This window comes from Panicum virgatum, chromosome 3N (genome assembly GCF_016808335.1).
Source record: "Panicum virgatum strain AP13 chromosome 3N, P.virgatum_v5, whole genome shotgun sequence".
Taxonomy (NCBI): Eukaryota; Viridiplantae; Streptophyta; class Magnoliopsida; order Poales; family Poaceae; genus Panicum; species Panicum virgatum.
Genome location: NC_053147.1, coordinates 8,524,537 through 8,551,511, shown reverse-complemented (window position 1 = coordinate 8,551,511; position 26,975 = coordinate 8,524,537). Strand labels below are relative to the sequence as shown.

Sequence of the window (26,975 nt, the reverse complement as noted above, 5' to 3'; positions counted from 1 at the left end):
GACGTGAGACATGCTCCATTTTAGCCAGGGACTCTCAGGAGTGCTGTGCCGAGAGAACTATTCATTTCCTCTCAGAACAGCATCATCTTGTAAATTGAAAACGATCACATTCAATAAATCACTGCTTCTTCGTTGCTCCCTCCACTCTCTTAATCTCTTTTGATAGACCTGTACTTCCAAAACTGAAATTTTCTCTTCCGATAGTCCGACATGAAACCATTCGATTCTTGTCCACCTGATGGTTTTGATTGTGGACAATCTATTAAATCCACGATTCACAAGAGTTTGTTCCGTGTCAGTTACTCAGTTCGATTTTTTTTTTTTGACATGATGTCAGTTTGATTATTGCATAATTATTCAGAAGTCAGCATGGATGTTGGACACGATTTGTCTAGTTAGATGATAATTCTTGTCCACTTATTGTAGCCAAAATATTGCTGCTAGTTTACGAGGTTATCTTAGTTAAAAGCTGAAAGAAAAGTAGAATGTTTAGATAATTTTTGGAAAGGTGGTGAACTGATGATCTTCAGAAAGCAATGCCAAGAAATGCAAGATTAGGATTGGACAAGATAATAACTTGTCTTGGCACAAATTATTTCAATGGAACTTTTCAGTGCAAAATAGTTGGTGAAGAAACCTACTCAATAGCTTTTGGCAAATTTTCCCTTTACCATGCTCATAGCTCTGCATTTCTTTGCAAGGTAATCTTTCCGCTGAAATTCCACAATTTTGAGAAGTCGGATGCCATTAATCTTAGCTCTGGTATTGATGGACGCCTCACCATAAATACATAAAAAACAACTCGAGGGGCGCCGTAACCCGTGTGAGAGCGGGCCGGGGTGAGCCGGGACCTATTTCCATGTGCTTTGGCGTATAAGTAGGCAAGGGGATTTTTTTTAACCTCACTTGAAATTCGCTCCCACCGGGAGTCGAACCCAGGACCTGAGGCCACCTAACCAATCCGGCTAGGCACCCTTTCGCGCCTCACCATAAATACATCAACGACCACTTAAATTTTGATGTCTCTTTCGCAGAACATAACCTGCCGCTAGACAAAGCTGTCATGGAAATGATGTGGGGCCTGAAATATTTGTTGCATACTATAGTTCCTAAAGAGGAATTAGAGCCGAGTGATGAGGACAGCAAGCATAGGAGCCAAGGATTACAAACGTTCTTGCAAAAACTATTGTACATGAAGTTTAATGTTGATGCTGATGGGATTAGAAAATGCTAGGCAAAAATATTGTGCAAAACCAACTTGGTACATTTTTTGTACTCGGGTGTTGTACGCTTGTACTAACAGAATTTCAACAACAAAGATGTCGAATACTACTCTTTGTTGTTGAAATATACTCCAAGAACTTGTAAATTGACAGCAATGACATCCAACAAGTCACTCTCGGAAAAATGGATCCAACATGAAATTATTCGATTCCAGAATTTGGAACAAGCTTCCATATGTGGACCTATAACATACATTATCTGGACCCTCCCATAAGGGAGGATCACTCTAGCACCAATTGGTAAAGACCTGTGGTTACCTTAAGAAGTAGCAACATCAAGCGCCGGCAGACAGTCCCTTATAACATCCGCGGCTTGCTCCAGCTCCTTCTCTGAGATGATGAGTGGCGGCACGAGCCTCACAACATTGCCTTTCCCGGCTGTCAGCACTATGACACCAGCATCAAGGCATGCATCAACAAGAGGACCAGCTGGTACATCTAGCTCGATGCCAACAATGAGGCCAACACCACGGACCTCCTTTACATGCGGGTTTCCACTCAGCTTGGTGCGGAGAAGCTGCTTGAAATTCTCTCCTTTCTTGGACACCTCAGCCAAGAAACCAGGCTTCTGGATTTTATCCAATACAGTTAGCGCAGCCTGGCAGACAAGAGGGTTACCGCCAAATGTAGTACCATGGTCGCCGTAGCTTATGGCTGCAGCGACCTTTTCCTTGACCAATACAGCCCCGATGGGGAGACCATTGGCTAGTGGCTTTGCTAAGGTCATAATGTCTGGTGCTACTCCATACGCCTCATGGGCCCAGAGGTAACCTGTGCGCCCTAAACCACATTGCACCTGTTTTTCACAACCATAGAGCAACATTTAGATTAGAACGCTATCCGCAAATTGACAGTCATGGAATGCAATAGTAAAATGGTGTTATTCAGAAAAGAACAGAAATCCAAACTCTCATGTCCCTGTTAACTCGTGGAACACATCCCCTGCCTCAAATCTTTGTTCATGACCTAAAATGCTTAATCTTTCTTAACAAATCTTATATGGTTTAGCATCGTCGTGCTATTCTTTCTTTAAAATTGAATAGCACAGAAAGTAGTAATGGCAGAGCACAGCATACCTCATCAAAGACCAAGAGAGCTCCAGCCTCGTCGCATACCTCCCGCAGCCCCTGCAAGAACTCCTGGGTGGCACTATGAATGCCACCCTCACCCTGCACGGGCTCCACGAACACAGCGGCGAGCTTGCCGGACTGTATCACCTTCTTGGCCTCCTGCAAGTTGCCGTACTCCACGAAGGCCCCGCCGGGCATGACTGGCGCGAAGGGCTCCCGGTACTGCGACTTGCTGGTGAGCGCGACAGAGCCCATGGTCCGGCCGTGGAAGCAGTTGGAGAAGGCCAGGAACTCGGCGGGTGGCGCGTCGGTGTCGGGGTGCGCGACCCGCTGGAACTTGCGGGAGAACTTGATGGCCGCCTCGTTGGCCTCGGTGCCGGAGTTGGCGAAGAAGGCGCGGTCCGCGAAGGACGCCTCCACGAGCCGCTTTGCGAGCGCCACCTGCGTCCCACACAGAGAGGAAGAGCAAGGTCAGCGACAGCGAGCTTTGTAAAGGAGGGGAGGAGCGAGGACGCGGGCCGGCGGGGGCAATGCGTCGAACACGTCGTGGGCGGAGGAGGGCCAGGAAAGGGCGCGCACCTGGGGCCTGGTGTACTGCACGTTGCTGGCGTGGATGAGGGTGGCGGACTGGCGCGCGAGGGTGGCGGTCACGTCGGGGTCGCCGTGGCCGAGCGCGGTGACGGCGATGCCGGAGGCCATGTCGAGGTACTCGCGGCCGTCGAGGTCGTAGAGCTTGCACCCGCGCCCGCCGTCGATGACGACGCGGGAGCGGTTGTAGGTGCCCACGAGGTACCGCGCCTCGTCCTCGACAACCGCCAGGCTCGCCGCCGACAGCTCCCGCCGCGCCGCCCCCGCGGGCGCCGCGGCGGTCGGGGGCGGCGGCGGCGGCGTGGCGAGGCAGGCCGAGATGCGGGCGCGGCGGGACGACGACGGGGCGAGCCGCACGCCCGAGCCCGCGCCCGCGCCCGCGGCGGAGGCGGCGACGGGCGCGACAGCGAGGAAGGACTGGAGCGAGTTCATGGCGGATCGAATTGGACGGGGGGTGAGCGTTCCCTCGCGGGAACCGGATCCGCTGCAGTAACGTCCCCTGCAGTTGGGTCACTGCCACGTGGGCCCCACTGCGTGCAGGCCCCACACGCAGTGACTCAACTGCGGGGGACGTAACTCGTCGCGTGGGGATTTATAATTACTGCCGGGGTTTGCCTTGCCGGGTTGCGTTTCAGCGCGGGGGTTTCCACGAAGATATCTCGGACTCGGGGTCTAGGGGGGATCGTGCCGTGCGTGGGCGGCCATGGCTTCGGATCGAGCGTGGGCGGGCCCGCCTGGAAGTGAGACGGAGAAGGAAAGGGAGTAGGTGCGCGCGCTGGGTGGCGCGGTTGGTACCAGTAGGAGAGCCGTGCGCGCAGCCGTCTCGGGTCAAGCCGGCCGGGCCTGCCTGGTCAGAAGTCTGAGGACAAGCACGAGCACGTTTCAAACTCTGGTATCATCCCTTCAAAAAAAAAACTCTGCCTTCATCCTCGCGAACGGCTAACTGCCAAACTACATCATCTCAAAAAGAAAAAAAATCGCTAACTACCACTGCAGCCTACTTCTTTTTGACTACTTAACCCCGTTTCCTAATTAGCACTGCGTTTTCCGTAATCACATTCTTCCTTATCTCAGTTTACTGGTGATTCTATAATTCACCGTGCCCCATAATTTCTATTTCTATTGTCTAATTGGCCCGCCCCCGACTCTCGTTCCCTAATTGGCACCTAGTTCACCGTAATATCATACAATTTTGTAGAGGGGATGGTAGGGTCTAATTGATCGGTTTTTTAAACTATGTTTGTTATTCCAAGAATGGCTGCAATTTTTCACAGAATAATTCATACTGAACATATAATCACTACGATAACCTTGCATTATTGTATCCATTCTACGGTGCTAATTGATGTCGACTGAACATAGATATCCCTTTGCAGGAATTAACAATTCATTGTCCTTGCACGTCAACATCGCCCTTGGCGCTCTTTGGTGAGCCTGTGTCCTGAACCGGTGAACCCTAATCCTGTCGAGCTGGAGAAGACTCCCTCGAGAGCGAATCAACGCAGATCCTCATTAAAACAAAAATCAACTGAGAAGAGGCTTGAAAACTGAGGGATCACCATTCCTGCTATCCAAAGGCTGGATGAAATGAAAGCAAAATCTACTTGGACAAGCCGGTTGCCGTTGCGTACGTTCTTCTCCTCTTCGAGCTGGCCCGGAATTCTTGTAGTGCATGCTGACACTAGACACACGGATCTTTGCACACGGGAAACCTCTTCAAGCGCACGGATCTTTGAGATAAGATGATTAGACATCAGACATCGAAAGCGGACGCAACGGGCAAACCGTCAGTTTATTTATATTCGTCGATGAGATTGCTCTAGCATGTAGTGAACCCCGGCACAAGCATCCCAACAAAAATCTGAAAGAAACAGACTGTTGCCATCGTACAGAGTATGGGCTCGTTATTTTTCATCCTAGCATTCAATCTCAGGACGAAAGTGCCGGTACAAAATGTTGTTACTTCTCCCTGGAGATCAGGGGTGAAGTCAAAACAAAGTGGTCCGAGCGAAGTTATTCAGCCGCAGCGCCGGGTCAGGTGGCGGTTTCCCTCGTCAACGAGCAACCAAGCTGGGCCTGAGCTGAGGCTTGCAGCTCCAGGCGTTGAAATGAATCAAGACGAGATTGTGTATCAGAGTACATCTACAAGCTCTATCCAGAATCATCAGTAGAGTAAATGCTCGAAAACATGGTCCACGTTGCGTTGCCACTTGGTCTCGTACAGACTCAGAAGCCTCTCGGCAGGCGTTACTCCTGTAAACGATTTAAAGTAAGCGACTGATTGGTGGCAAAGGAAACTCATGGTGAAATACTGCTATCTCCACCAAATGAATAAAGATGTGAAGATTCTGAATACCTGTTCCCACCATTTCCTCAACCTCTCTCAAGAAACCAACCTCCTTGTACCCTCTTCTTTCTAATCCATCCTGCATTAGGACACAACATAAGCTTACAAATAGCAGTTTTATGGACCTGTCCTTTCTTCATAAAAAGTTGGTACAAGGAAGCAAAGGGAAAGTAATGTACTAACCTTGGCCAATTTTAGAACTTCTTCAGCTAAATCTCTTACATATCCGTCCCGAAATGGTGTTTTAAAACCAGTCACCGGTACCTGATCAAATATAACACCATAAGATAAACAAAATTTGATAAAGGTAGTTCTTATCTACTACTACACAGTTTCTTGTCACAAGAGTCCATAAACTCTATTGGGCTGTTGGAATTGTGAGGAAAACCAAATTCTTAATTTCTCAGGAACAATATTTCCTATCAAATGGAAGGTCAGAGGGCACAATCATCTATTGATACCTTCCGTCTTAGCATCTCTCTTTCCTCATTTGTCCAATCAAAAGTCATGTCCAAAATGCTTTGTAACGATTGCTCATCGTATAACAGCCCAACCTGTACATAAGTAAGCATAAAGTGGAAGTCTGGCTCAAACTTCTACCCAAAAAATGAAATAAACTAATAATGTACAGTAGCCACATTCATATTAACTACTGGCGATCAGAGTGTACAGAAATATAAAACAAAGACAAAGGGAACATATAACAAACCCAAAATGCAGGCAAAGCACACAATCTCCTCCACGGGCCACCATCAGCACCTCTCATCTCAAGGTATCTCTTTAACCTAACCTGCAAGGAGAATAAAACAGATAGAGTTAGTAACTAGCAATGACAGATGCAATCATGTAAAGGGGTAAAAGAGTAAACCTCAGGAAAAATTGTTGTTAGATGGTTCTCCCAATCATTAAGGCTAGGCAATTCCCCAGGAACTTGTGGGAGCTTTCCTTGCATAAAATCCTGCAGAATCAATACATATCGAATGAGATTTTATTAATGAAAATCAAACACTGTGTCTTCCGAATGTAGGCTTCATATTTTTTTTTAAAAAAAATTAACAACTACATAAGTAAAAGGATCATAGACAGAAAGAGACCCGAAATGACATTCCGGTGCAGTCGATATACTTCTTATTTCGATACACAAAATACATAGGGACATCTAATGCATAATCCACATATTGCTCGAATCTGCTCCCAAACAAAAACTATAGTTAGGATCATTTCATATGAAAATAACTTCGAGTGAAATGAGGCTATCAATCAAATAACTTGCATTCAAGGTGGGGGAGACTTACCCAAATGAGTCATCAAAGACAAAAGGGAGCATCCCTGCACGGTTGTTATCAGTATCTGTCCAGATATGGCTGCAGATAATGGTAATTGTGTTAACAACTACAGATAATGAAATAAGTTATGTATGTTGTGAAGGACTATCAAGTAAATACCTCCTTAAGCTGAGAAATCCATTTGGCTTTCCTTCTTTAAATGGAGAATTGGCAAATATTGCTGTTGCAATCTGTTAAACGAATGAGCCAAGATTATTTGAGAACAGCAAATAAATGATGACAGAAGATAATAAAAATACCCACAGGCTGCAATGCAAGGCCAGCGCGGAATTTCCTTATCATATCCTGTTCCGAACTGAAGTCAAGATTAACCTAGATACAGAAGAGTGAGCGTCAGTCAAGATTATCATAATACAAATCAGTTAAGTTCTCTAGTAAATCAACTTATGTCATAGACAGTTTCAAGTCTCTTTGAGATGATCTCAAACAGAGAGCAACAATATGTTTTTCTTTGTGAAAATAGCACTCCAAACATAAATAGAAAAATATACTCACCTGCACGGTACATGTACGGAACATCATATCGAGGCCAAGAGTACCAACTTTAGGCATGTAATTCCTCATTATTTCGTATCTTCCCTACATAGCATAATTGTCTTTGTCATATTTTATGGAAAAGGAAACAGTTCAACTATGTTGCATATCAGTATTTGAGGAAGGCTAGAATGCGAATTATCAAGTCTTTTTTTTCTCAACTCATGTGCTGGGTAACTAGCAATTTCATATTGTTGTGTCAAGCAATGGGAGATTTACCAAACGACAGCATTTCTAGTGATACCAGTGTCAAGAATGCTACGACTGAAAATCAGAACAAGTAATTTTCGAGAGAGAAAAGTTCAGAACAAGTATGTCGGGTTGAGGTGTTTATTACAGTCCGGAACAAAGCAAAGTCCAAAAAAGTAAGTTTTACAGGGTTAAAGGACAGAATTACCTTCGGCATTATTGGTATATCACTCAATGCCCATTTTGGCTGAAAGCCAAGTCCAAGAAATCCTATTCCCATTTCCTCTCCAACTGCTTTGACCTACAAGAAGATGCAAATTTTGAAGTCCTATCCTAATTGCACAGAAATGCATAAATGCCCATCTGGGTACCAATTTTCTTGCAAAGACAAACAAACAAACTCCAACAAGATGCTCCAGTTAAAGGCATAGTCCTTGATAGAATTATCGAGGCAGGCAGGCAGGAATGTAAATAAATATTGGTTTGCAATTTGAGTTTGGGATTTGATAATCTTCTCTCTTCTGGCAAAAGAATAGCAAGGCAGCTATAATCTCACAAGTAAAAACACACACAAGCTAATATATAATAAATTCTGCTAGACGCTACACAAGGAATGCCATGTCGGTACGAGAAGTTACCTGATAAAGATGTGAATTGACCTCTGCACATGTCTGATGTAATGTTTCAAGAGGAGCACCACTAAGTTCAAATTGGCCACCAGGCTCTAGTGAGATGCTTTGTTTTCCCTACATCCATACAGATAAGTCGAGTTACAAAGATGCAAATAAAATCTGCAGTGCCCTTTTGTTTGGCTGTGGCATCTTAAAGTATCAGTGGGAGTGAGCCATTGAAATGCATGGACGTTGTCCTTTTGCATTCAAACTCAATCGTTAGTGGATGGTAATACATGGCACATTCATAAAAAAGGAAAAGAGCAATGCAACAGTACCTGCTTGAGCCCGATAACGTAGTTCCCTTCCATTATCTTGTCCCAATCAAATCTCTCGGCGAGCCCGTTCAGTATGTCGCGAATCTGATTATACTTTATAGGGCGCAATGTGTCAACTTCAAAACCGAACTTCTCATGCTCCGTGCCAATTCTGTAAAAGGCATACATTTACTTAGTGGATAAACTGAACAATCAACCGACTTATACTTTTTTAAAAAGGAGCAAATACAACGACAGCTTAAATAAACACCAGAATAAATTGCCAATGCTGAAATAATTTGAACGCAGGTACCAGATAAACTGATGGTCAAGTAATCACACTCGCGAGTTCATCCTACTACAGTGTACACACACTACGGGAGACTTGTCAGTACAAGGCACTAACTAGTCCACCATAAAAGTTGGCCACTCCGCAAGCACATGAAACCTCAATTTTAGAGGTAGACAGCATCACTGGCTACAAGAATGCATCACATCTAGTACCAAACAACCGAGAAACACACCACCACGTGAAACATTCCATCACTAGGAAAGTAACAAAAGGGAGCACAGTGAAGCATCTCACCTCCAATTCTCCTTTGGCTTGCACCCGGAGACGAGGTACGCGACGAGGTCCTCCTTGGTGAGGGGCTCCGTCATCTGCACGGCCTCCTCCGTCGGGGGACTCGCCGCCACGGCCCCGCCGCGCCTCCTCCCCCTCCCCGGGAGCCCGACCGCCGCGAACCCCGCCGGGCGCCCCCTCCTCCCCGCCGCCGCGGGGCCCGCGCCATCCGGCGACACCCGCGAGACCGCCAGCCGCGACGCCACCGCCATCAAATCCAACGGCCAACTAACCTGCCAAAATTCACCATCCCGAAAAAATTAAAGAGAAAAAAAAAGAGAGGTAAGCGGAGGGAATCGCGCAACCCCGATACGCGGCCGCCAGTCATCGAACCCAATCCACTCACCTCGTCCGCGCGGGTGGTCGGGAGGCTAGGCTAGGGGTAGGGTTCTTCGCCGTCCGCTGCTGCCGCCTGCCGCTTCCGCTGCGAGAGCCGACGAGTAAGAAGAGAGGGAGGGAGGGAATGGAAAGGGAGGCAGCTCGCGGGATGCGGGTTGCTTATAAAGCGGTGAGGTGGGGCCCGGCCCAGCGGGATGCCGAGTCCCCGTCAGCACGGCGCGTTGAAGTGCGCGCGGACCCCATCAACCCACAGGTGCGTGCGACAGCGGCAGCAGCCGCCGGGGTGAGCCGGTGCCCGGTGAGGTGTGGCGTGACGTCACGTGTGGCTGTCCGCTAGAGATGTTAATGGATGATCCTTACATACATTTCTAATTTTTTAGAGTAAATTTCACTGGCGGTCCCCAAACTTGTCCCGAGATTTCAAATAGGTCCTGGTACTCTCAAAATGCACGTCTAGGTCCCTGAACTTGTCCCGAGTTCTCATCCCGGTCCCGGTACTCTCAAAATGCACGTCTAGGTCCCTGAACTTGCTAATCCATTTCATATAGGTCCAAATCTCCATAACATGCTCTCCAAACAGTACGATTAAGTGAACTAACAGGTGGGGCCCATATGGCAGTCACACCTCTCCCTTCTCCCTCCTCTCTTGCTCCCAACGTCGCCGCCCATGGCCATGGCCATCTTCAACCTTGAGAATGGGGAAGGGGGCAGGCTCGGGCGAGGGGGTCGCCGGCTCGCCGGCCGGGGCGGCGCTGTGCGGGCCCGCGGGCGCTGGACCGGGACCAGGACCGGAGCGGGGCTCGCCCGCCAGGGCGCGCCGGCGGTGGTGGCCATGGAGGGCGCCGCCCTCAGGGTGGCACGACATCCAGGGAGCGGGGTAGCCGACGGACGCTAGGGGTGGGGTCCGGCGGCGCCCATACAGAGGGAGGAGGGAGGAGGGAGAAGGGAGAGGTGTGACTGCCATATGGGCCCCACCTGTTAGTTCACTTAATCGTACTGTTTGGAGAGCATGTTATGGAGATTGGACCTATATGAAATGGATTAGCAAGTTCAGGGACCTAGACGTGCATTTTGAGAGTAACGGAACCGGGATGAGAACTCGGGACAAGTTCAGGGACCTAGACGTGCATTTTGAGAGTACCGGGACCTACTTGAAATCTCGGGACAAGTTTGGGGACCGCCAGTGAAATTTACTCATTTTTTAGTTTAAAATTGTGTACTACATCTTTAAAATAATAATTTAATTTAAAAATTAATACAAAAGTTTGAATTAAAAAGAGTTAGAAGTGTATCTAAGAATCATCAATTAGGACAGTCTCAGTGGGAGTGTCATAGCAGTGTCATGAGTATTAAATTTTCTGACATGGCAATGTTTTTATGAAGAGAGGAGGATGAAGATAGTCATAGAGTATGAGAGAAGTGTGACACTCATCCATCTCGATTACCTAGTTTATGATTTTAATAACTGTGTCGATAACACTTCTACTAAAATTGGCTTAACATCTCTGTTGCCCGCTGATTTGGAGCGGCCATTACTACTTCCAATCCAAATAAAGGGGGATTTTTTTTCTTAAAGTGGCGGGACCGGCGCCCTAATGATTCTGTTGTTTCCCAATTCTAAATTTGATTGACGAAACTGAGGCTGCCGCTGCTTCGATGATTCCACTAGCTTTGACACTTCACTGAATCACTGATGACGAATTCCGTGATGAGATTATGCCGGGTGAGATCCTCTGCGGTCGCGGTAACTATAGATAGCAGCAGACACGCATCCATCTTCTGGTGCCACCAGGGTTTCCAAATCCGACCGGTCCGGTCAAACCGCCACCCTCCGGTAGCGGTTTATCGGACCGGTATGACCGAAAACCGGTAGAAACCGGTTGAATTCAAATCCAAATTCAAAATCGCATGTGCAACCGGTTCCGACCAGTATACCGACCGGTTTGACCGGTTTACCGGCCGGTATGATCGGTTTGGAAATTTTTTATTTTTTTGAATTCAAATTTGAATTTTGAATTGGGGCTCGTAGACCGGTTTGACCGATTTACCGGCCGGTATGACCGGTTTGGGAATTTTTATTTTTTTGAATTCAAATTTAAATTTTGAATTGGGGCCGGTTTGATACCGACCGGCCCAAACCGTAATCGGGCCGGACCGGTTTGACCGGTAACCGGTCAAACCGGTTTCGTTAACCCTAGGTGCGCCACTACCAGTGGCTGATCTGATTAAGAGATGTAGGGGGCTGGCTGATGTCTCCTGTCTTCTTCCTCACCCTCTCCTCTCTATTTTCTCCTTCTTCCCTTTTTTTATTTCCATAGCTTCACCTTACTTCTAATAAAAATTGCAGCCAAGGGGGCTGGAGTCCTCTCATCAGCCCCCCTTTACTGGATCCGCCCCTGGCTGCTACTTGCTTTTTTTCTGTTTCCATAATGCTGCTGTTACTTTTTTTTCCGAAAAGATACACTGTTACTCGTTAAGTGCCGGCACGCAAGACACGACTGCGACACGCACCCTCCTCTCCCTCTCTCGGTACTGCAGGATGAAGCTGCCATGGCATTGCGGGGCTTGGACAAGGACCAGATTCGGGGATCTTCCGCGGCCACTGATCGCTGCAGCGGCCGCGGCTGATCTCGTCCATCCGTCGTGGTTGGCGCCGGCACGCAATTTGACGTCCCCGATTCCTACCTACTCCTACTTCGATTCCGTGTCCTTGTAGTTGTAGTGCGACTAGTTAGGTCCAAGCTAAAGCTAGGCTAGCTAGACGTAGCCCAAGGGACCAATCCTGCACGGATAGAGGACGCGTATATGATCTCACCATGGAAATCGTTGGCTGCACAACCTTCTAATTTGGATCCATGGACGCACTGTATCTACCAATACTTATTTGTTGCATTCACACGCAGGGTTTACATCGGCTCATTGTACAAGCCGCTGCTGCTCGTCGACGACTTCGAGGATCCCGTGCGGGCCTGAGCCATGGCACCAAATTTCCCTAGGTGCGCGCTATTTTTCCCACCCCATCCCCTTTCTTCTGCGGCGACTTGAGCACAAACACCATGGGGAAGGACGAGAACCGAGCATGAGCACCATAGGGAAGGAGAACTGAGCATGAGCACCATGCAGAAGCAGGAGAACTGAGCATGAGCACCATGACAGCCGATCACCGCATCCATGTCCGTTACTCCCTCAATCCCGCGCCATCCGCTTCGAAACCCGACCGCCCTCCCCTGCGCCATCAGCTTCGAATCGAAACCCGACAGGAAGATGAAAAACAAAAGAGAGGGAAGATGAACAGTACAAGCTAGCAAGCAAGGGATGCTTAGTAATACTTGTGTGTTCATGATTTTGTGAAATCGATAGTAAAATAAATATAGATCCAAATGATCTCAAACTTTTTTTGTTGGATCTGTCTTGTGATGCTTTACATTTAAAAATATGAATACCCACGCTACTATCATGTGTTTTTATCTATAGATTAATTTGTGCTAGGCTGTTTAAATGCATATTAAATTATATATTGATCCAACAAAATGTGAAACAAAGTTTGTTAGACTCCTTTAGATTTACATTTCAAAATTGTAACCTTTACTCTTGAGAAGTGTTTATTTTCTACTTTTTTAAATGTATTTCTTACTTACTGTTTGAAAATTGAGACATATCTAGTAAATTACAAAAAATAATAAAATGACAAAACCCACTTTTTTCATCTTTTTTCTTCATTTAGAATATAACAAAAATAAGTTTGCTATGTTTTCTGTTAGTTTATATGTCTTTTATGATTTAGTGTGTTAGAGGTGGCTTAAAATTTGCTACAAAGAGCCATACAAATTAATGTTTATATACGTTTTATGATTTAATATATTATATATATAAGATTCGTGCGAATTATTTGAATGTATTATGCATTCTCTCATCTATGCAACAAAATGGCTACAAAGATCAATTATGTGCTAGATCACTATAAGTTTGTGTGTCAAAGAATGAATTAATCACCCTGCATACGGCCAAACAGACAGCCCATTATATAAATTATATGTTCAACTGTCTGTTTATGATAAAAAGACAGCATCTGTCTGCACTATTATGATTGCCCTAACGCTGTAAAATCTGTCATGCGTGCGCTCAGCCTCCACCTAACTGTACCGAGGGCTCATTCGGGTTACAAGCCATTCCATTGTTTCAGGTAGTCCCACGCACTCTTTGCTTCACCCCATGATGAGACTGAACCTTGCGCATTTTCATGGCCAGGTTCAGCCTCCGGTACCGAACCGCTTCCTTTTTTATATATCGGGAGTAGTACTGCCGTACTAGGCAAAAGGTACCATGCACATGATGAGCATCAGATGTAGCATGTGGGCTTTAGGTATTAGGTCTTGTTTAAATTACTTTGTATTTTGATTTTTTAGATTTTTTAAAGGGAATCTTCAACATTTAAAATATTAAATGTAGATTAATTATAAAACTAATTACAAATCTCGTCTGTAAACTACGAGACGAATCTAATGAGTCTAATTGAGCCATCATTAGAGCATGCTACTATATCATTACTGTAGCAATTTAGTGTCTAATTACGTTCTAATTAGGCTCATTAGATTCGTCTCGCGATTTACAGTCCATTTTTGTAATGCGATTTATTTTTCAACTACATTTAGTACATCATGCAAACGATTTATAAAAATTTTGTATTTTTGGTTTTGTGACCTAAACAGCGCCTTATTACAATAGTTTGCTTTGATCCCTCTCCTCTCGTACACCTGCCTTTTTTTTTGAAAGAACACCTGCCTTTTTCCTGCCGTCTTATTGTACGAGTATGTATGTACTCGGGAGACGGAGGAATGGACGACCATGGCCGCAGAACAAAGATAAACAATGGGGTGGATGTTGTGGCTGCCAAAATCTATTTGCAGGTCTCGTGTGCCATCCAATCTTACCCTCTCCGAATCACGCACACGCGTCTCCCCCTCATTTAACCTATTCGATCATTGTCTGCATTAGTTGCAATCCATCTAGGCTGTTTTCATCTCGCCCTTGAAATTATAATCTGATGATATACTTTTGCAGCTATAATGGAAAGGGAAAAAAAATCAATTATGAACTTTGTGCTTCGAGTCGACCAAGTGAAATGATCATTTGACAATGTTCAATCAGTGTGGCCGTGTGGTTCTATCTCTGCAGGTAGTTGTGTGTTTGCCTGTTTGAGCTAAGCAGTAGTCATTTCTAATGGCCTGGCCCAGTCGGGAATATGGTGATGTCGACAACGATCGCACGCAACGGATAGCATTGGGCCGCTTCTTATCGGGCCGCTTCTTATCGAAGGCCACATGTCACCCTGGGCATTCGGTAATACCGAACCGATCGGTTCGGTTCTTCGGTATCCATACAAATTCGGTTCCTCAGTAAGTCGGTACCGATCGGTTCCTGCAGAAACTCGGTACCGAGGAAATTCGGTATCGGTACTTTCGGTTCGGTTCCGGTATTTACCGAAAGAACCGAACACACTACAATGACATGCAATATCAAGTTTCAATAGCCAACTTTGACACAAATTCAACATGATTCCATAGAAAATAATAGTATAAAAATCAAACATATAAAAGGCCACAATACTACATGAGTAGATTACTGTAAATATGTAACAAAGTTGTCCATAAATACATAACAAATACGTAACATGAGCTGCTACTTGTGTAATTCGGTACTAGTTCGGTACTTCGGTTAACCGAGATACAGAACCGAATATACCTCGGTAAATTCGGTTCCCCAGAACTAGGAACCGAACATGGAACCGAATATTTCGGTTTCGGTACTTTCGGTTCGGTTCTCGGTAAATTCGGTTCGGTACTCGGTATTCGGTATTTCATGCCCAGGGTTAGCCACATGGGTTGGTAATGTGTAACACTACCTCGAGCGGAAGGCCAGAAGCCTCCCTTAAAAAAACAAGAAGCACCCTCTTGTCCTCTTCCTTCCTTGAAAAAGAAAGAAAGAAAGGAAGCACCTTCCCTAATCTTATCCGAAGCATCTCGTGCCACTGCCAGGTAAAAGTGACATCATGGAGTTAATCAAACTATATTACTTGCTCTGGAAAATAGCGACCATTACTAAACAGCAGACTAGCCCCACTACCAACTATGCACACAGCTAATTGCTAGCGCGTGAGGACAAACACGTCTGCCACTATACTTTCTTGGCAATAATTTAGCGTTCCTCCAAGGTATGAAGCCCGCATGTACTTTTAATCTTTCTTTGATCAGGACTTACCACAACCTACCCCAATTCGCCAGCACACAACAGGTAACTCCAACTGAGACCAGCTAGATGAAGCATATTACAAAGCAGTAGGTAAAAACTTCAAATAAGGGTCTGCTTGGTTAACTGCTGGAGCAGAATAGGGCTCTACTGGAATCTAGGCTTGGACTTCCACCCTCGGATTGGTCAAGCCCGGAGAGACTTCCAGCAACCTTTCTTCGTGGAGATTTTTTGATTGCTGCATGGGAATTATGGAAGCTTCGGAATGCTGCCATCTTTGATAATGTGCACCCCACGGCTCATCTCTGGTCTGTGAAGTTCAGGGATCAAGTTCAGCTTCACCTTTGCCGTTTCAATTATGTAATGAAAAACTCCGTAGCACAGTGGCTAACTCTGTTGTAACTAACCTCCCCCCATCCCCCTCCACTCCCCCTCATTTGTAAGTATACCGTCTAATTCTCTTTATATATAAAATTGAAGCGCTGTGGGTATCTCCCCCATAGTTTTCCCTTAAAAAGGGTCTGCTTGGTTGGTCTACCAAAATATGGTCATGCCAATATTTTTTAACTAAATATTGGAAATTTAAAATATTTTAAATATATATTGGAAATTTAAAATATTTTTAACTAAATATTGGGAAATTTAAAATAATATTTAATTAGATGGGCTACCTTTTAGATTTCAACCAAACGAATACCAAATTTTTTAGATTTGCCTACGTTTTAGCATGCTACAATTTAGTAGTGTAACGAATATGGCCCCATTTAAGCCATTTCGAGTCATTTTGGTGATCGAGTGACAACGCAATCAATGAGACTAATGAGTTTACGAGATCATATTTGTAGGATTTTTTAGGTCTCTTGGATGGAGTTGAAACAATATCCGAAACATCCAATTCATCGTCGAGATGTCCAAACCACCGTCGAGACGCTCAAGTCGCAATGAAAAAACATAGATAGAATTGGACAAATGACTGCGCGACGAATTGGACAAATGCAAGAAAGAACATGATTCTCAGTACCACCAGAAGTTCCGGTGGGCCATCGGATCATCCGATGACCCCCAGACCGGAAGGTCCGACGCCTTAGGACCGGGCGAATGTGCTGTGCACTTTGGATTCAATCGGAAAGTCTGACGCCCCCAATAATAGCCATCAGACTAAACACCGGCCTTTCACACAGAGACCATATCAAGGACGCAGCAGCAAAGCCTTCATCATCGGAAAGTCCGATGGCCATCGGAGCGAGGCATCGGAGTAATGATGTTTGCGCTGCAGGAGAAGCTGGGTTGGAAGTCTTCAGCACCGGAAGATCTGATGCCCCATCGTAGCAATGCATCGGAAGATTCGATGGCTACCACGTCAGCTGTCAGATCGCCAACGGCTACTATTCAGGTGCAGTCTGACCGGAAGGTCCGATGCCCCCATCGAAAGTTCGATGGCTACGTAGAAAAAGGGATAAAGGCTACACAACGGCTAGTTGGAGTTGGTGGCCTATATAAGCGCCTCACCCCGGCCATTTTCAAGTTGCTGGAGTTCATAGAAGTCTTACACAAACCCAAGAACACCTCCAAACCAACCCAAGTGCTTAGTGATCAAATTCTTAGGTTTAGCACAAACTTTGTAAGTAAGAGCGCTAGTCTAACTCAAGTTTAAATATGAGAGCAAGGTGTAGTGACCTTGTGTTGTGGTTGTAGAGTGAACCGACCTTTGTACTTGGTGTGTCGGTCCCTTGGAGCTTTGGTGGCTCGCCGGCAACGTTTTCTATCCTCCGGCTTGGTGTGGAGCGGCGACGACATATTTGTGCTGGGGACGTGGAGACCCCCATTCTTTATAGAGAAGCTCCTTAGTGAAACCTGGTGCCAAGGTGACCGTGGTGACTTGCAAGCCTTGGTGGCGACGCAAGAAGAGACCCAGGAGAGACTTGGTGGCCGAGAAATAATACTCTTCGTGAATGCTTCAACAACATGGAGTAGGAGCGGCTTAATGCCTAACCGAACCACGAGATAAATTTCACGTCAAGAGTTTGCATTCTCTCATCCCTATTTAACTTTCCGCATTTCATACTTGCAACTTGTTTACCTTACTTTCTTAGAGTAGGATCTTGATAGAATTGGCTATAGATTGTATAATTCTTTTGGGACGAGAGTTTTCACACTAGAAGGACACTAGTTGCACATCTAAATAGTATGTCTTAGGCAAATTAGTTAGAGTTTGAGGTTAAAGTTTTTAGTTTGCCTAATTTACCCCCTCCTCTTTTAGGCTACAAGCAATCGATTTCTTTCGGGTAGCCAACTATAGATACCCTGAGATTCTTTTCAAAAAAAATCTGAGATATACAGAAAGGTGAAAATCAGCTAATACCCCCATGGCTTCTCCCGGTGTATTTCTCTATAGGAATATTGCCACATTTTCCCCTTGACTTTTTGGTTGAGATCGATATGGAACACATGCATGCATTTACCGTTTCATCGATCATTGGCGTCCAAATGTAGGTGACCCGTTGCTGCCTAGTGCCTAGTAAGCTTGACCTCGAGCGCAGTAGCCAAGTCTACGACTGATAAAACTACAATTATGTCTCCCGTTTCTTGTACCCTCTCTGTACTTGAAAAAAATGTCGTTTTGGACAGCGACATGGTCTCCAAAGGTTAACTTTAACTTTTTATTTTTATAAAACTATTTATCGCAAAGTGATATATTTATATTTTTATGAAAGTATTTTTCAAGACAAATCTATTCATATGATTTTTGTATTTTGAAATTCAACAACTTAAAAATTATTCATGATTTATATTCCCAATGTTTCACTCAAATCTTGTCCAAAATAACATTATTTTCGAGTATGGAGGGAGTAACTGTGAGTTAGGCCCTATTTAGTTCCCAAAAATTTTCCTACAGTACCCGTCACATCGAATCTTCAAACACATGCATGAAGCAATGCAGTTGAAAAAATAACTAATTACACAGTTCAACTGTAAATGACGAGACGAATCTTTTAAGTCTAATTAATCCATGATTGAATATTAATTGCTAAATAACAACAAAAATGCTACAGTATCCAAATCCAAAAATTTTCACGAACTAAACATGGCGTTAACCTGATGGAAGCCGTACCTTTTCGGATCGACGTGACACTCCTTTTGTCGGTGTGACACGGAATAATTCTGCAATCTTTTCATTGCTGTTTCAAGATTTTCCACCTAGGGACGGATCTAGTAGTGGGGCGGGATCGAAGGGCTCTAGGCTTATAGAGCCCCCTATAGCCGCCGGATCCATGAAACCTTCTAAGTCTTCTTATATATTTTTTAGTCATGGATGTATTGTGAGAAGAGATTGAAATTGTTTAGAGGTGGAAGAAAATTTCTTCTAACAATTATCCTGGATTCGCCACTGTTCGCATGATCGACGATGTCACACGCTGGTGTCGATCTCATGCATGTATCGTGTGTCCCAAAGATCCAAATTAACAATGCCTCGCAAGCGCAATGCATGGAAGTCCTCATGTTTCTCAGTTAAATCCAAACCTAGACCAAATACACCGGAGAGGGACAAGCAGGTAATGGCGATGCACATCCTTCTCATCCACATCAGCCTTCTACTCGTGGTCATGCGAAAACATGATGAACAATGCTCTCTAGGATCATTGTAATTATTAGTGCTAGTGCATGACTTTATTCTACTTCGTTTTCTCGATCGAAAATATAAGTCCCTTAGAATGTTAGATACCTTGGTTGAATACAAGCATATTTGATTTTACCTTCAAAGTACTTCCAAATCACTAAACCTATTGGATTATTCAAGAGTATCTTATTATATTCTATAAACATATTTTAATAGAAACAGTGGTTGAAATTGCACTTCAAGAGCTGTGAAAGATAAACAACAGCCTAGCGTTTTTTTTTCGGAGTGAGTAGTAATTACTGCTACATATACTTTGACACGCGAAACATGTGTTATACGGAGTATACTGTCGCATCGTCCATCCACATCCTTTCTGAGTTCTGATCCCTTGCTGCTTTAAACAAAAGGTGACATGGACTGCACTATAGTACAGGTCGACAACTGATACTCACTTATTACAGCCATTGGATTTGTCACCAGCCGTACCTTTCGATTGATACAATATTCTTTTTGTCAGTATTTTTCATCATTATATAGAAAATCCAGCCACTCATGCATCGGCATTTTGAACATCTCTCCGCTAGGCATCGCGTCGGAGTCGATGTCAATAAGATCTTACCGTGTCCACTCCTAGTACGGCCACAATGCAGGCGCCATGGAAAAATCCTCATCTTTTTCAATTATTTGAGGGGTTTTAAGAAACATACCAGTAGAAAACCGTCCAATTCTTCGGAACTCCACCAGAGACAGACAGAGAGTGACAACAGGCAAGCAGGGTGATGCCTGCAGATGAGCATGATTTCCAGCTGTCGATCGTTCTAAAGCGATCGACGATCTCGATCTACAAGTTACTCAAGCGTAAAGACGCAAGCACTAGAAACGCTCATGCGTTTTTCGGTTTTTAGTGCGTGGCTTTACATAACAAAAAGCTAGAAGCTAAGATCTTTGTGAGGTGGAACGGTGTAACCACTGCTTGCTGAACGTATGTGTGGCGCACTCGCACATGACGGCGACACCTAATAATACGTCTCGATCTCAGTATATCCGCGGCAAAAGTTTTTGCCTTTTTTCATTAACACAACAGGAAGGTTTTGATGTTCATGGCGATCGCGGTGACTGAGGTGCTTCCACCACCTTCATAAGCGCCACCGTTAGCGAACAGCGTAGAAAGTAGAAACGCTTGCCCGCGAGCTGGACGGTCCCTGGAAACGTTTTCCGGCGTTCGTGGTAAAAATTTCCGGGCGCATTTGCTTAGGCAGTAATTAACGCATGGCGTTTTCTGACCGCAGCAGCATGCTCGGTCCTAATTATTGTTCTGAACAGGTGCTTTCTTTTTGAGTAAAATGTATTGGAGGTCCATCAACTTGTAGGTGGGTGTCACTTAGGTCCATCAATTCCAAAAATGCATTTTTGGGTCCCTAAACTTTTTAACTCGTTCACCGCAGGTCCATGCCCCTTCACGTGAGCATGTACTATCGATGACATGGCATGCTGACATGGTATCTTTATCTCTCATACATCACCTTCTCTCTGTCTTTGGCTGGGGAATTTCATCAAGCATCTTGTGGATGACCATGTGCCATGGCGCCCGGGGAGAGTGGTGAGCCTCCTCTCAATTCCTCGCGTTGGGAGCTTCTACTTCATCTCCTCGACCAATTCCTGTGCTCAGCACGCCTTTTCTTCCTTGCTGTGCAGGTGCCCCAACGAGCTCTGCCTGCCGGCACCGCTCCCTCGCATGTTCACCGCTGCTCAACCCCACGGTGAGCTTCACCCTGCCCGGACCACGCCATGCGCGACGAGGAGGGGCGGCGCCGGTTGGAGGAGCTCGCTGAGGGACACATGCACGGTAAGGAAGAAGGCGGGGTGAGCGCAAGAATGCGGATGGGAGAAGCCGATCTGGTGCCGCTGCTCGTTGCCGTCCGCGCGTCCTGCCCCTGCCTCACGGCGGTGGCGGCAGCAGTCTGATCCCCCACGTAGCTCAAACTTGGCAAGGGAGTGGCAAGCGTTGGGATAGAAGGGGTGGATGGAAAGCTAACATGGTGGAGGTGTCATGGGTGCAAAGAATTGGAAGGAGATGGCCAAAGACTCGGCCAGATTTTGAGCTGATGCTCTGGCGGCGGTGGGTGGTGTCCCGAGACATCACAGAGTGGCGCAGCAGCGGCAGAGTCGTCGCTGTAGTGGTGGAGGAGCGGCTGAGTCTCGCACACAACTTGTTCGATTAAATGTGCCATCGAGAGACTATGGGAGAGAGAAGAAGATGCAGATGGATGAAAGAGTGGCGCCTAGTTAGCGTGCCACATCAGCACTAGCTACCCACGTGGATGGGAATGGACCTGCGTTGAACGACTTAAAATGTTTATGGACCCAGAAATACATTTTCGGAGTTGATGGACCTATGTGACGCACCCTTACAAATTTATGGACCTCCGTTGCATTTTATTCTTTCTTTTTTTTTTGTTTGGAAATATAAACTGAAGAAGTCGCGCTGCACGCCAGAGGGCTCATGTGAGGCCTGCAGCGCCTCGAACGCGCGCAAATAATCTGAGGTCGCGCGGGCGGTCTCGAAACAGAACCATTGTAGGAGTTTTTTTTTTAAAAAAAGAAACTCGCATGAGGTGGACTTCCTTTATTTTCTTTCACTCAATCGGGTCCATATTTCTCGGTGCATGAAGTTCCGTGTAAGAAAGGATTCAATTGGAAAAGGATCCGTGGCTTGGAATCAACTATTCTAAACTAAATTCGGATTGCATCATCCTATTTGTAAGGACGATATCTTCGAAATGAAACTACAGTTAACTATATTCGAAACAAAATGTAAGATCGAAACAATCGTTCTAGAACAATAAAATTTTTCTCCTTCAAATAAAAAATATTCCATCTTATAAGTTATTTAAACATAGTTAACTGGGATTTTATTTTAAAAATTTCATCATAAGAAATCCAACGTGTAATCTGATGATTTGAACATTTCAGTTAAAAGTTACGAATTTATTTGATTCAAATATCTCATTTATACATCTTCTCGGAAGATACACGCATGGATCGGTCCACACTGCGATGACTCCCTGACCAGTCGCGCGTACGACCTCGGATAGCGTCCGAACGCGCCTGGTCTTTCGGAAGGAACTCATATATTGCCTCCCGGCCGAATTTAAAAAATAAAAAGCTCTCTCATTCAGACGTGCAAGTTTGATTTTGAATGCCTCTCGTATTTAGGTATAGGGAAAAAAAAATCTTCCTCTTCCTTTCCTGCTCCCGGACCAGACCAGACCATACCGGGCCGGGCAGTAGCCGCGTACCGGTGGCGGTCGCAGCCTCGCTGGAGCTTTGGATTGCCTGACGACCGAAAATTACCAGGTTGCCCCTCGGTTCCTCTTCCTCTTCTGGCCCCTTCCCTCGCCCCTTGTGGCTGGTGTCCCGCCTCCACGCCACGAGATATAAGTATAACCGCCGCCTGCCAGCCCCGCGACACCCCCAAGCCTCGACGCGTTCCGCCCCGTGAGCCAGCGCCAGGCGCCCCTCTCCGGTTGGGTGCGGCCGGGTTCGGGTCTCGACGCCGCCGCAGACGACCCCCCCCCCCCCCCCGCCCATCTCGGCGGGCGGCGGGAGATCGCGACCACGAGGTACGCACCGGCATCGTCTCTCTTCTCTCTCTGCATCCGCATCCGCGTCTCACCTGAAATCCCAATCCGGCGCCGCCGCTCGAGCGGGCGACCCGGCCGGGAAGAGCGGGGAGCGAAAGCGGCGCGGCGCGGCCCCTGATTGCAGCGACGCTCCCGATCTGATGATGCTCGCGCGCTGGGTGGCGGCAATCGCTGCCCCGGGCCCCCCACCACCGATCGGTGAGGGAGGGCGCCGCCACTCTAACCTCGCTAGGGAATTCCCGTAGTTGGTATGGAGTTTTGTCGGACGGATGGTGCTTTGTTGATTGATTTGGGGGAAAGGACGAATGCCGCGGTCGGGGTCACGGCGAGGGATCAAAACGAATCTTCATTCCGTCGATCCGACAACTACGTGGGCGTCAATTGCCGGTCGTTTTCTCCGCATTATTCTTCAGGACTGCGATTCCGTTGGTCTTCCCCCCTTGTCCGGGACCGCGCGACGTGGTGGATAGGTTCACTCAGTAGGGTAGGGTCGGCTGGTTCCATCGTATCATCATGCTGCTCGGCTACTTCGCTTCTTTCATGTCATGTCAAATGCCACCGCTGCGTGGTAAGTGTACCAGTACTGTGTGTCCGTGGTTGTGTTTTGGTGGCTTCTAGACGGAGATGTTCCTCTGATTACTCTCTCCCGTGGTCAGTGGCGGACCCAGGTTGTGATGGGAGCCTGGGCCAATACAATACAAGGCACCCATTTCTTCTCAGCTGGCCTCTAGCACAAAAGACGAACGATAAATTTATCGGGTAGCATCTTGTGACTCAGTGACTGCTGCCTCGGAGCCCGGGCCGGTGCCTAGGGTCGTCGGGCCTTGGGTCCGCCGCTGCCCGTGGTGTCTACTGTCTACAAATACCACCAGCCCGTGGTTGATTCCAGATGGGGAACGGCAGTCCAGTGGTTCGCGTGTCATTTGTTTTGGCTGAGTTACATAGGAAATCTTGGGTTGCAGAGTCATCGTTGTCGCTGAATCTTTGTTTGGTACTCCACCTTCTTTTCCATTCGCAGAGTCAATGGTCTTGATCCTGTGCATGCCTATTTACTGATGGTATGGTTTCGTTTTTGAGGTTTAGTTGCAATTTTTGTGTGGATCCGGTAGAGCGTAATGTAGCGTTCTAAGGGAATGGATGATGTGTGGGGTACGTGGGTACCTGTGATTTTTCAGGCACCTGCTTGAATCTTCTAGGTTGGTTGTGCTCTAATGTGGACTGAATGTATAGTAGGTTTCAATTAGGAGTGTGACTGTCATGTCACTTGTGGGAGAGGAAGCAAAGAAAAAGAGGGGGGGAGAAAAACAAAGAAATCAGTTTTGTTATCACTGCAGAAATTTTGTTGTTCTACAACCATAGTTGCATTGTTTTTCTGCTATTTCTTAATTCCATATAATGAAAAGGACGCGCTACTGGTGTGCATTTGGATGGTTTGAATGGAATACAATGATGTGGCAATCCTGAACCTGTTGAAGTTCTGTGAGTAGTCTGCATATTGTGTTATTAAGGACTGCTTTTTGTGCAAATTTGTCCTCAAGTTTTTCTCCTTACTTGCATGTAATTGCCTTTTACATGAATGGATGTTTTTCAGTATCTACGTTGAACTTGTTATGAGATTGTTCTTACATCATCATCAACAACAACAACATAGCCTTTTTTCCCAAGCAAGTTGGGGTAGGCTAGAGATGAAACCCGAAAGAAATAAGTTCAAGGTTCAGGCACATTGATAGCTAGTCTCCAAGCGCTCCTATCCAAAGCTATCTCATTAGAGATATTCCAATCCTTAAGGTCTCTCTTAACCGACTCATCAAATAGAACTTGTTATGAGATTGTTCTTACATCAATGCTACTTTTTTTTTTGCTCCTTCCCTGACAAATAGACTGCTTGCCGCTTCCTTCTTTTCAACACTAGTTGCAGGCTTGCAGCAGGTTTTCTTATAGTATGTGGCATTTCAGCAGTGCATCTGTTTTCACCTTTGTATTGACTTGTATCTCGTTTTTCAGATGGAAAGCCATAGTTCATCACATCCTCAGATTGCTGAAGTGAAAATGGACATCTCACCATCAGCTTCTGGAGCAGCAGGGAACAAAATCTGCAGAGGTGCTGCCTGTGATTTCTCTGATTCCAGTAACAGCTCGAAAGATGCCAAGGAGAGATCCGCATCCATGAGGAAGCTTATAATTGCTGTGATCCTTTGCATCGTATTCATGACAGTGGAAGTGGTTGGAGGCATCAAAGCAAACAGTCTTGCAATCTTAACTGATGCAGCTCATCTTCTTTCTGACGTGGCAGCTTTTGCCATATCATTATTCTCTCTTTGGGCTGCTGGATGGGAAGCAACACCACAACAGTCTTACGGGTTCTTTCGTATTGAGATTCTTGGTGCATTGGTCTCCATTCAGCTCATATGGCTGCTTGCTGGCATACTCGTATATGAGGCTATTGTAAGGCTCATTAATGAGAGCGGTGAGGTGCAGGGCTCCCTCATGTTTGCTGTATCAGCTTTTGGATTGTTTGTCAACATCATAATGGCTGTACTGCTAGGGCATGATCATGGACACGGCCATGGCCATGGCCATGGACATTCGCATGATCATAGCCATGGTGATTCAGATGATGACCATTCACACCATGAAGAACAAGAACAGGGCCATGTGCATCGCCACGAGCACAGCCATGGAAGTTCTATTACTGTCACAACCCATCACCACCACCACCCAAGCACTGGACAACATCATGATGCTGAGGAACCATTGCTTAAGCATGAAGCCAGCTGTGAGGGCACCCAATCTGCTGCCAAACCAGCTAAGAAACCTCGCCGCAATATCAATGTACACAGTGCTTATCTTCATGTGCTTGGAGATTCAATCCAGAGCATCGGGGTAATGATAGGTGGGGCTATCATCTGGTACAAGCCTGAGTGGAAGATCATCGATCTCATCTGCACCCTCATCTTCTCTGTGGTTGTACTGTTTACCACAATCAGGATGCTGCGCAACATACTTGAAGTACTGATGGAGAGCACTCCCCGTGAGATTGATGCCACCAGGCTCGAGATGGGGCTCTGCGAGATGGATGGTGTGGTTGCTGTCCACGAGCTTCATATCTGGGCCATCACAGTAGGGAAGGTGCTCCTAGCATGCCATGTGACAATAGCAAGGGAAGCCGATGCCGATCAGATCCTTGACAAGGTGATCGGATACATCAAGACAGAGTACAACATCAGCCATGTGACCATTCAGATTGAGCGTGAGTAGGGATATAAAGGGTGTCTTCGCTGGTTATCTTGTTCATGTCAGTTAATACTGCTTTTTGCACCAGGTAAGGCATCAGCCACTCAACCGAGCCATAATGTGCTCACAGGTTCATCAGCTTTGATGCTGGTTAATATAATCTATTACTAGTCTATTAGGTGAAGGAGTTATTCGGGTGGCGTAGTTGTCGGTCTGTGCATTCACATGGATGAATTTTTCGGACATGTTGTGAGTTCATCGAATTGCATCTGTAGTGAGAAATAATTTAGCAACCTGTGTCGTCACCTTTGTGTAAGATAATGTTTATGGCATGAAAGGTATGAAGTTAGTGAGTGGAATATGACCGTTTGTTTTGAGCTCTGCTTTGCTTGTTGCAATTGAACGGAGCGAGCCGGAAAGGCACGCTTCTCAGCTGACCACTGAATTCTCGGTGGCTGTTACACTTTGCCTATGATGGGTCTGTGCACCTTTGTTCCTTGTCTCTATTGCTATGTACATCTGCTGGGACAAGCAGATGGGAAGTTCTTTTTTTTCCCTCGAGTGGAATTACTCTGTTACACATACAATATCTAATGTCTGAACCTGAACTGAAGTATCTTCCAGAATCCAGAATGCTGAGGAAAGTGGTGAGAAACATTTATATTCTAGTCATGTTTCTGTCAAACAGCAAGCTCTTCACCTGTTTTTGAATTAAAAAAAAAGAAAAACAAGAAGCGTTGCATACCTTACTTTGCAAAAATCTTATCTTTCTGTACAGTAAACCAAGCCTTCCTGTGAACCTTGTTGTTAAGGGTACAAACCAATCGGTAGGAGCTACGTTTTCTTTTATTTTCCCCCTTGCACTGTGATTCTTATCAAGGCAGGTTCTTGTTCGTATCTGTGTTGATCCTCCCGTGCGGGCTTTCTTCTTTTTTTTTTCAGCTCCAGTGCGGACTTGTTTCTTCTTCTTAGCATGCATGCTGTGA

At 45.9% G+C, this 26,975-nt stretch overlaps 3 protein-coding genes and 1 long non-coding RNA gene across 8 annotated transcripts; 2 read left to right on the top strand and 2 right to left on the bottom strand.

Annotated features, from left to right (window-relative positions):
* Positions 1 to 1,369: 1,369 nt before the first annotated feature.
* LOC120664148 (acetylornithine aminotransferase, mitochondrial-like) lies at positions 1,370 to 3,547 on the bottom strand. The gene is made up of 3 exons (XM_039943183.1): positions 2,933 to 3,547; positions 2,360 to 2,794; positions 1,370 to 2,079 (listed from the first exon to the last, which is right to left on the bottom strand). Exons 1-3 carry the CDS (start codon positions 3,371 to 3,373, stop codon positions 1,543 to 1,545), a joined length of 1,413 nt encoding a protein of 470 aa, XP_039799117.1. The 5' UTR covers positions 3,374 to 3,547; the 3' UTR covers positions 1,370 to 1,542.
* A 1,162-nt stretch (positions 3,548 to 4,709) lies between these two features.
* LOC120664147 (glutamate--cysteine ligase A, chloroplastic-like) lies at positions 4,710 to 9,398 on the bottom strand. Its single transcript, XM_039943182.1, has 16 exons — positions 9,254 to 9,398; positions 8,872 to 9,140; positions 8,307 to 8,457; positions 7,996 to 8,103; positions 7,566 to 7,658; positions 7,130 to 7,213; positions 6,878 to 6,946; positions 6,734 to 6,804; positions 6,584 to 6,652; positions 6,383 to 6,476; positions 6,157 to 6,246; positions 5,998 to 6,078; positions 5,750 to 5,842; positions 5,472 to 5,552; positions 5,298 to 5,367; positions 4,710 to 5,194 (listed from the first exon to the last, which is right to left on the bottom strand). Exons 2-16 carry the CDS (start codon positions 9,117 to 9,119, stop codon positions 5,106 to 5,108), a joined length of 1,491 nt encoding a protein of 496 aa, XP_039799116.1. The 5' UTR covers positions 9,120 to 9,140; positions 9,254 to 9,398; the 3' UTR covers positions 4,710 to 5,105.
* Positions 9,399 to 20,654: 11,256 nt separating this feature from the next.
* On the top strand, positions 20,655 to 21,505 carry LOC120667379. The gene is made up of 2 exons (XR_005672170.1): positions 20,655 to 20,711; positions 20,807 to 21,505. It is a non-coding gene; the product is annotated as an uncharacterized LOC120667379 (long non-coding RNA).
* A 1,057-nt stretch (positions 21,506 to 22,562) lies between these two features.
* LOC120664146 (metal tolerance protein 1) lies at positions 22,563 to 26,370 on the top strand. Of its 5 annotated transcripts, none has more exons than XM_039943179.1 (2): positions 22,563 to 22,734; positions 24,760 to 26,370. In XM_039943179.1, exon 2 carries the CDS (start codon positions 24,760 to 24,762, stop codon positions 26,011 to 26,013), a length of 1,254 nt encoding a protein of 417 aa, XP_039799113.1. In that variant the 5' UTR covers positions 22,563 to 22,734; the 3' UTR covers positions 26,014 to 26,370. The 5 variants fall into 5 exon arrangements, with proteins under 5 accessions (XP_039799113.1, XP_039799110.1, XP_039799111.1 ...); XM_039943176.1 differs by lacking the exon at positions 22,563 to 22,734 and adding an exon at positions 22,991 to 23,323; XM_039943177.1 differs by lacking the exon at positions 22,563 to 22,734 and adding an exon at positions 23,435 to 23,746.
* Positions 26,371 to 26,975: the final 605 nt, after the last annotated feature.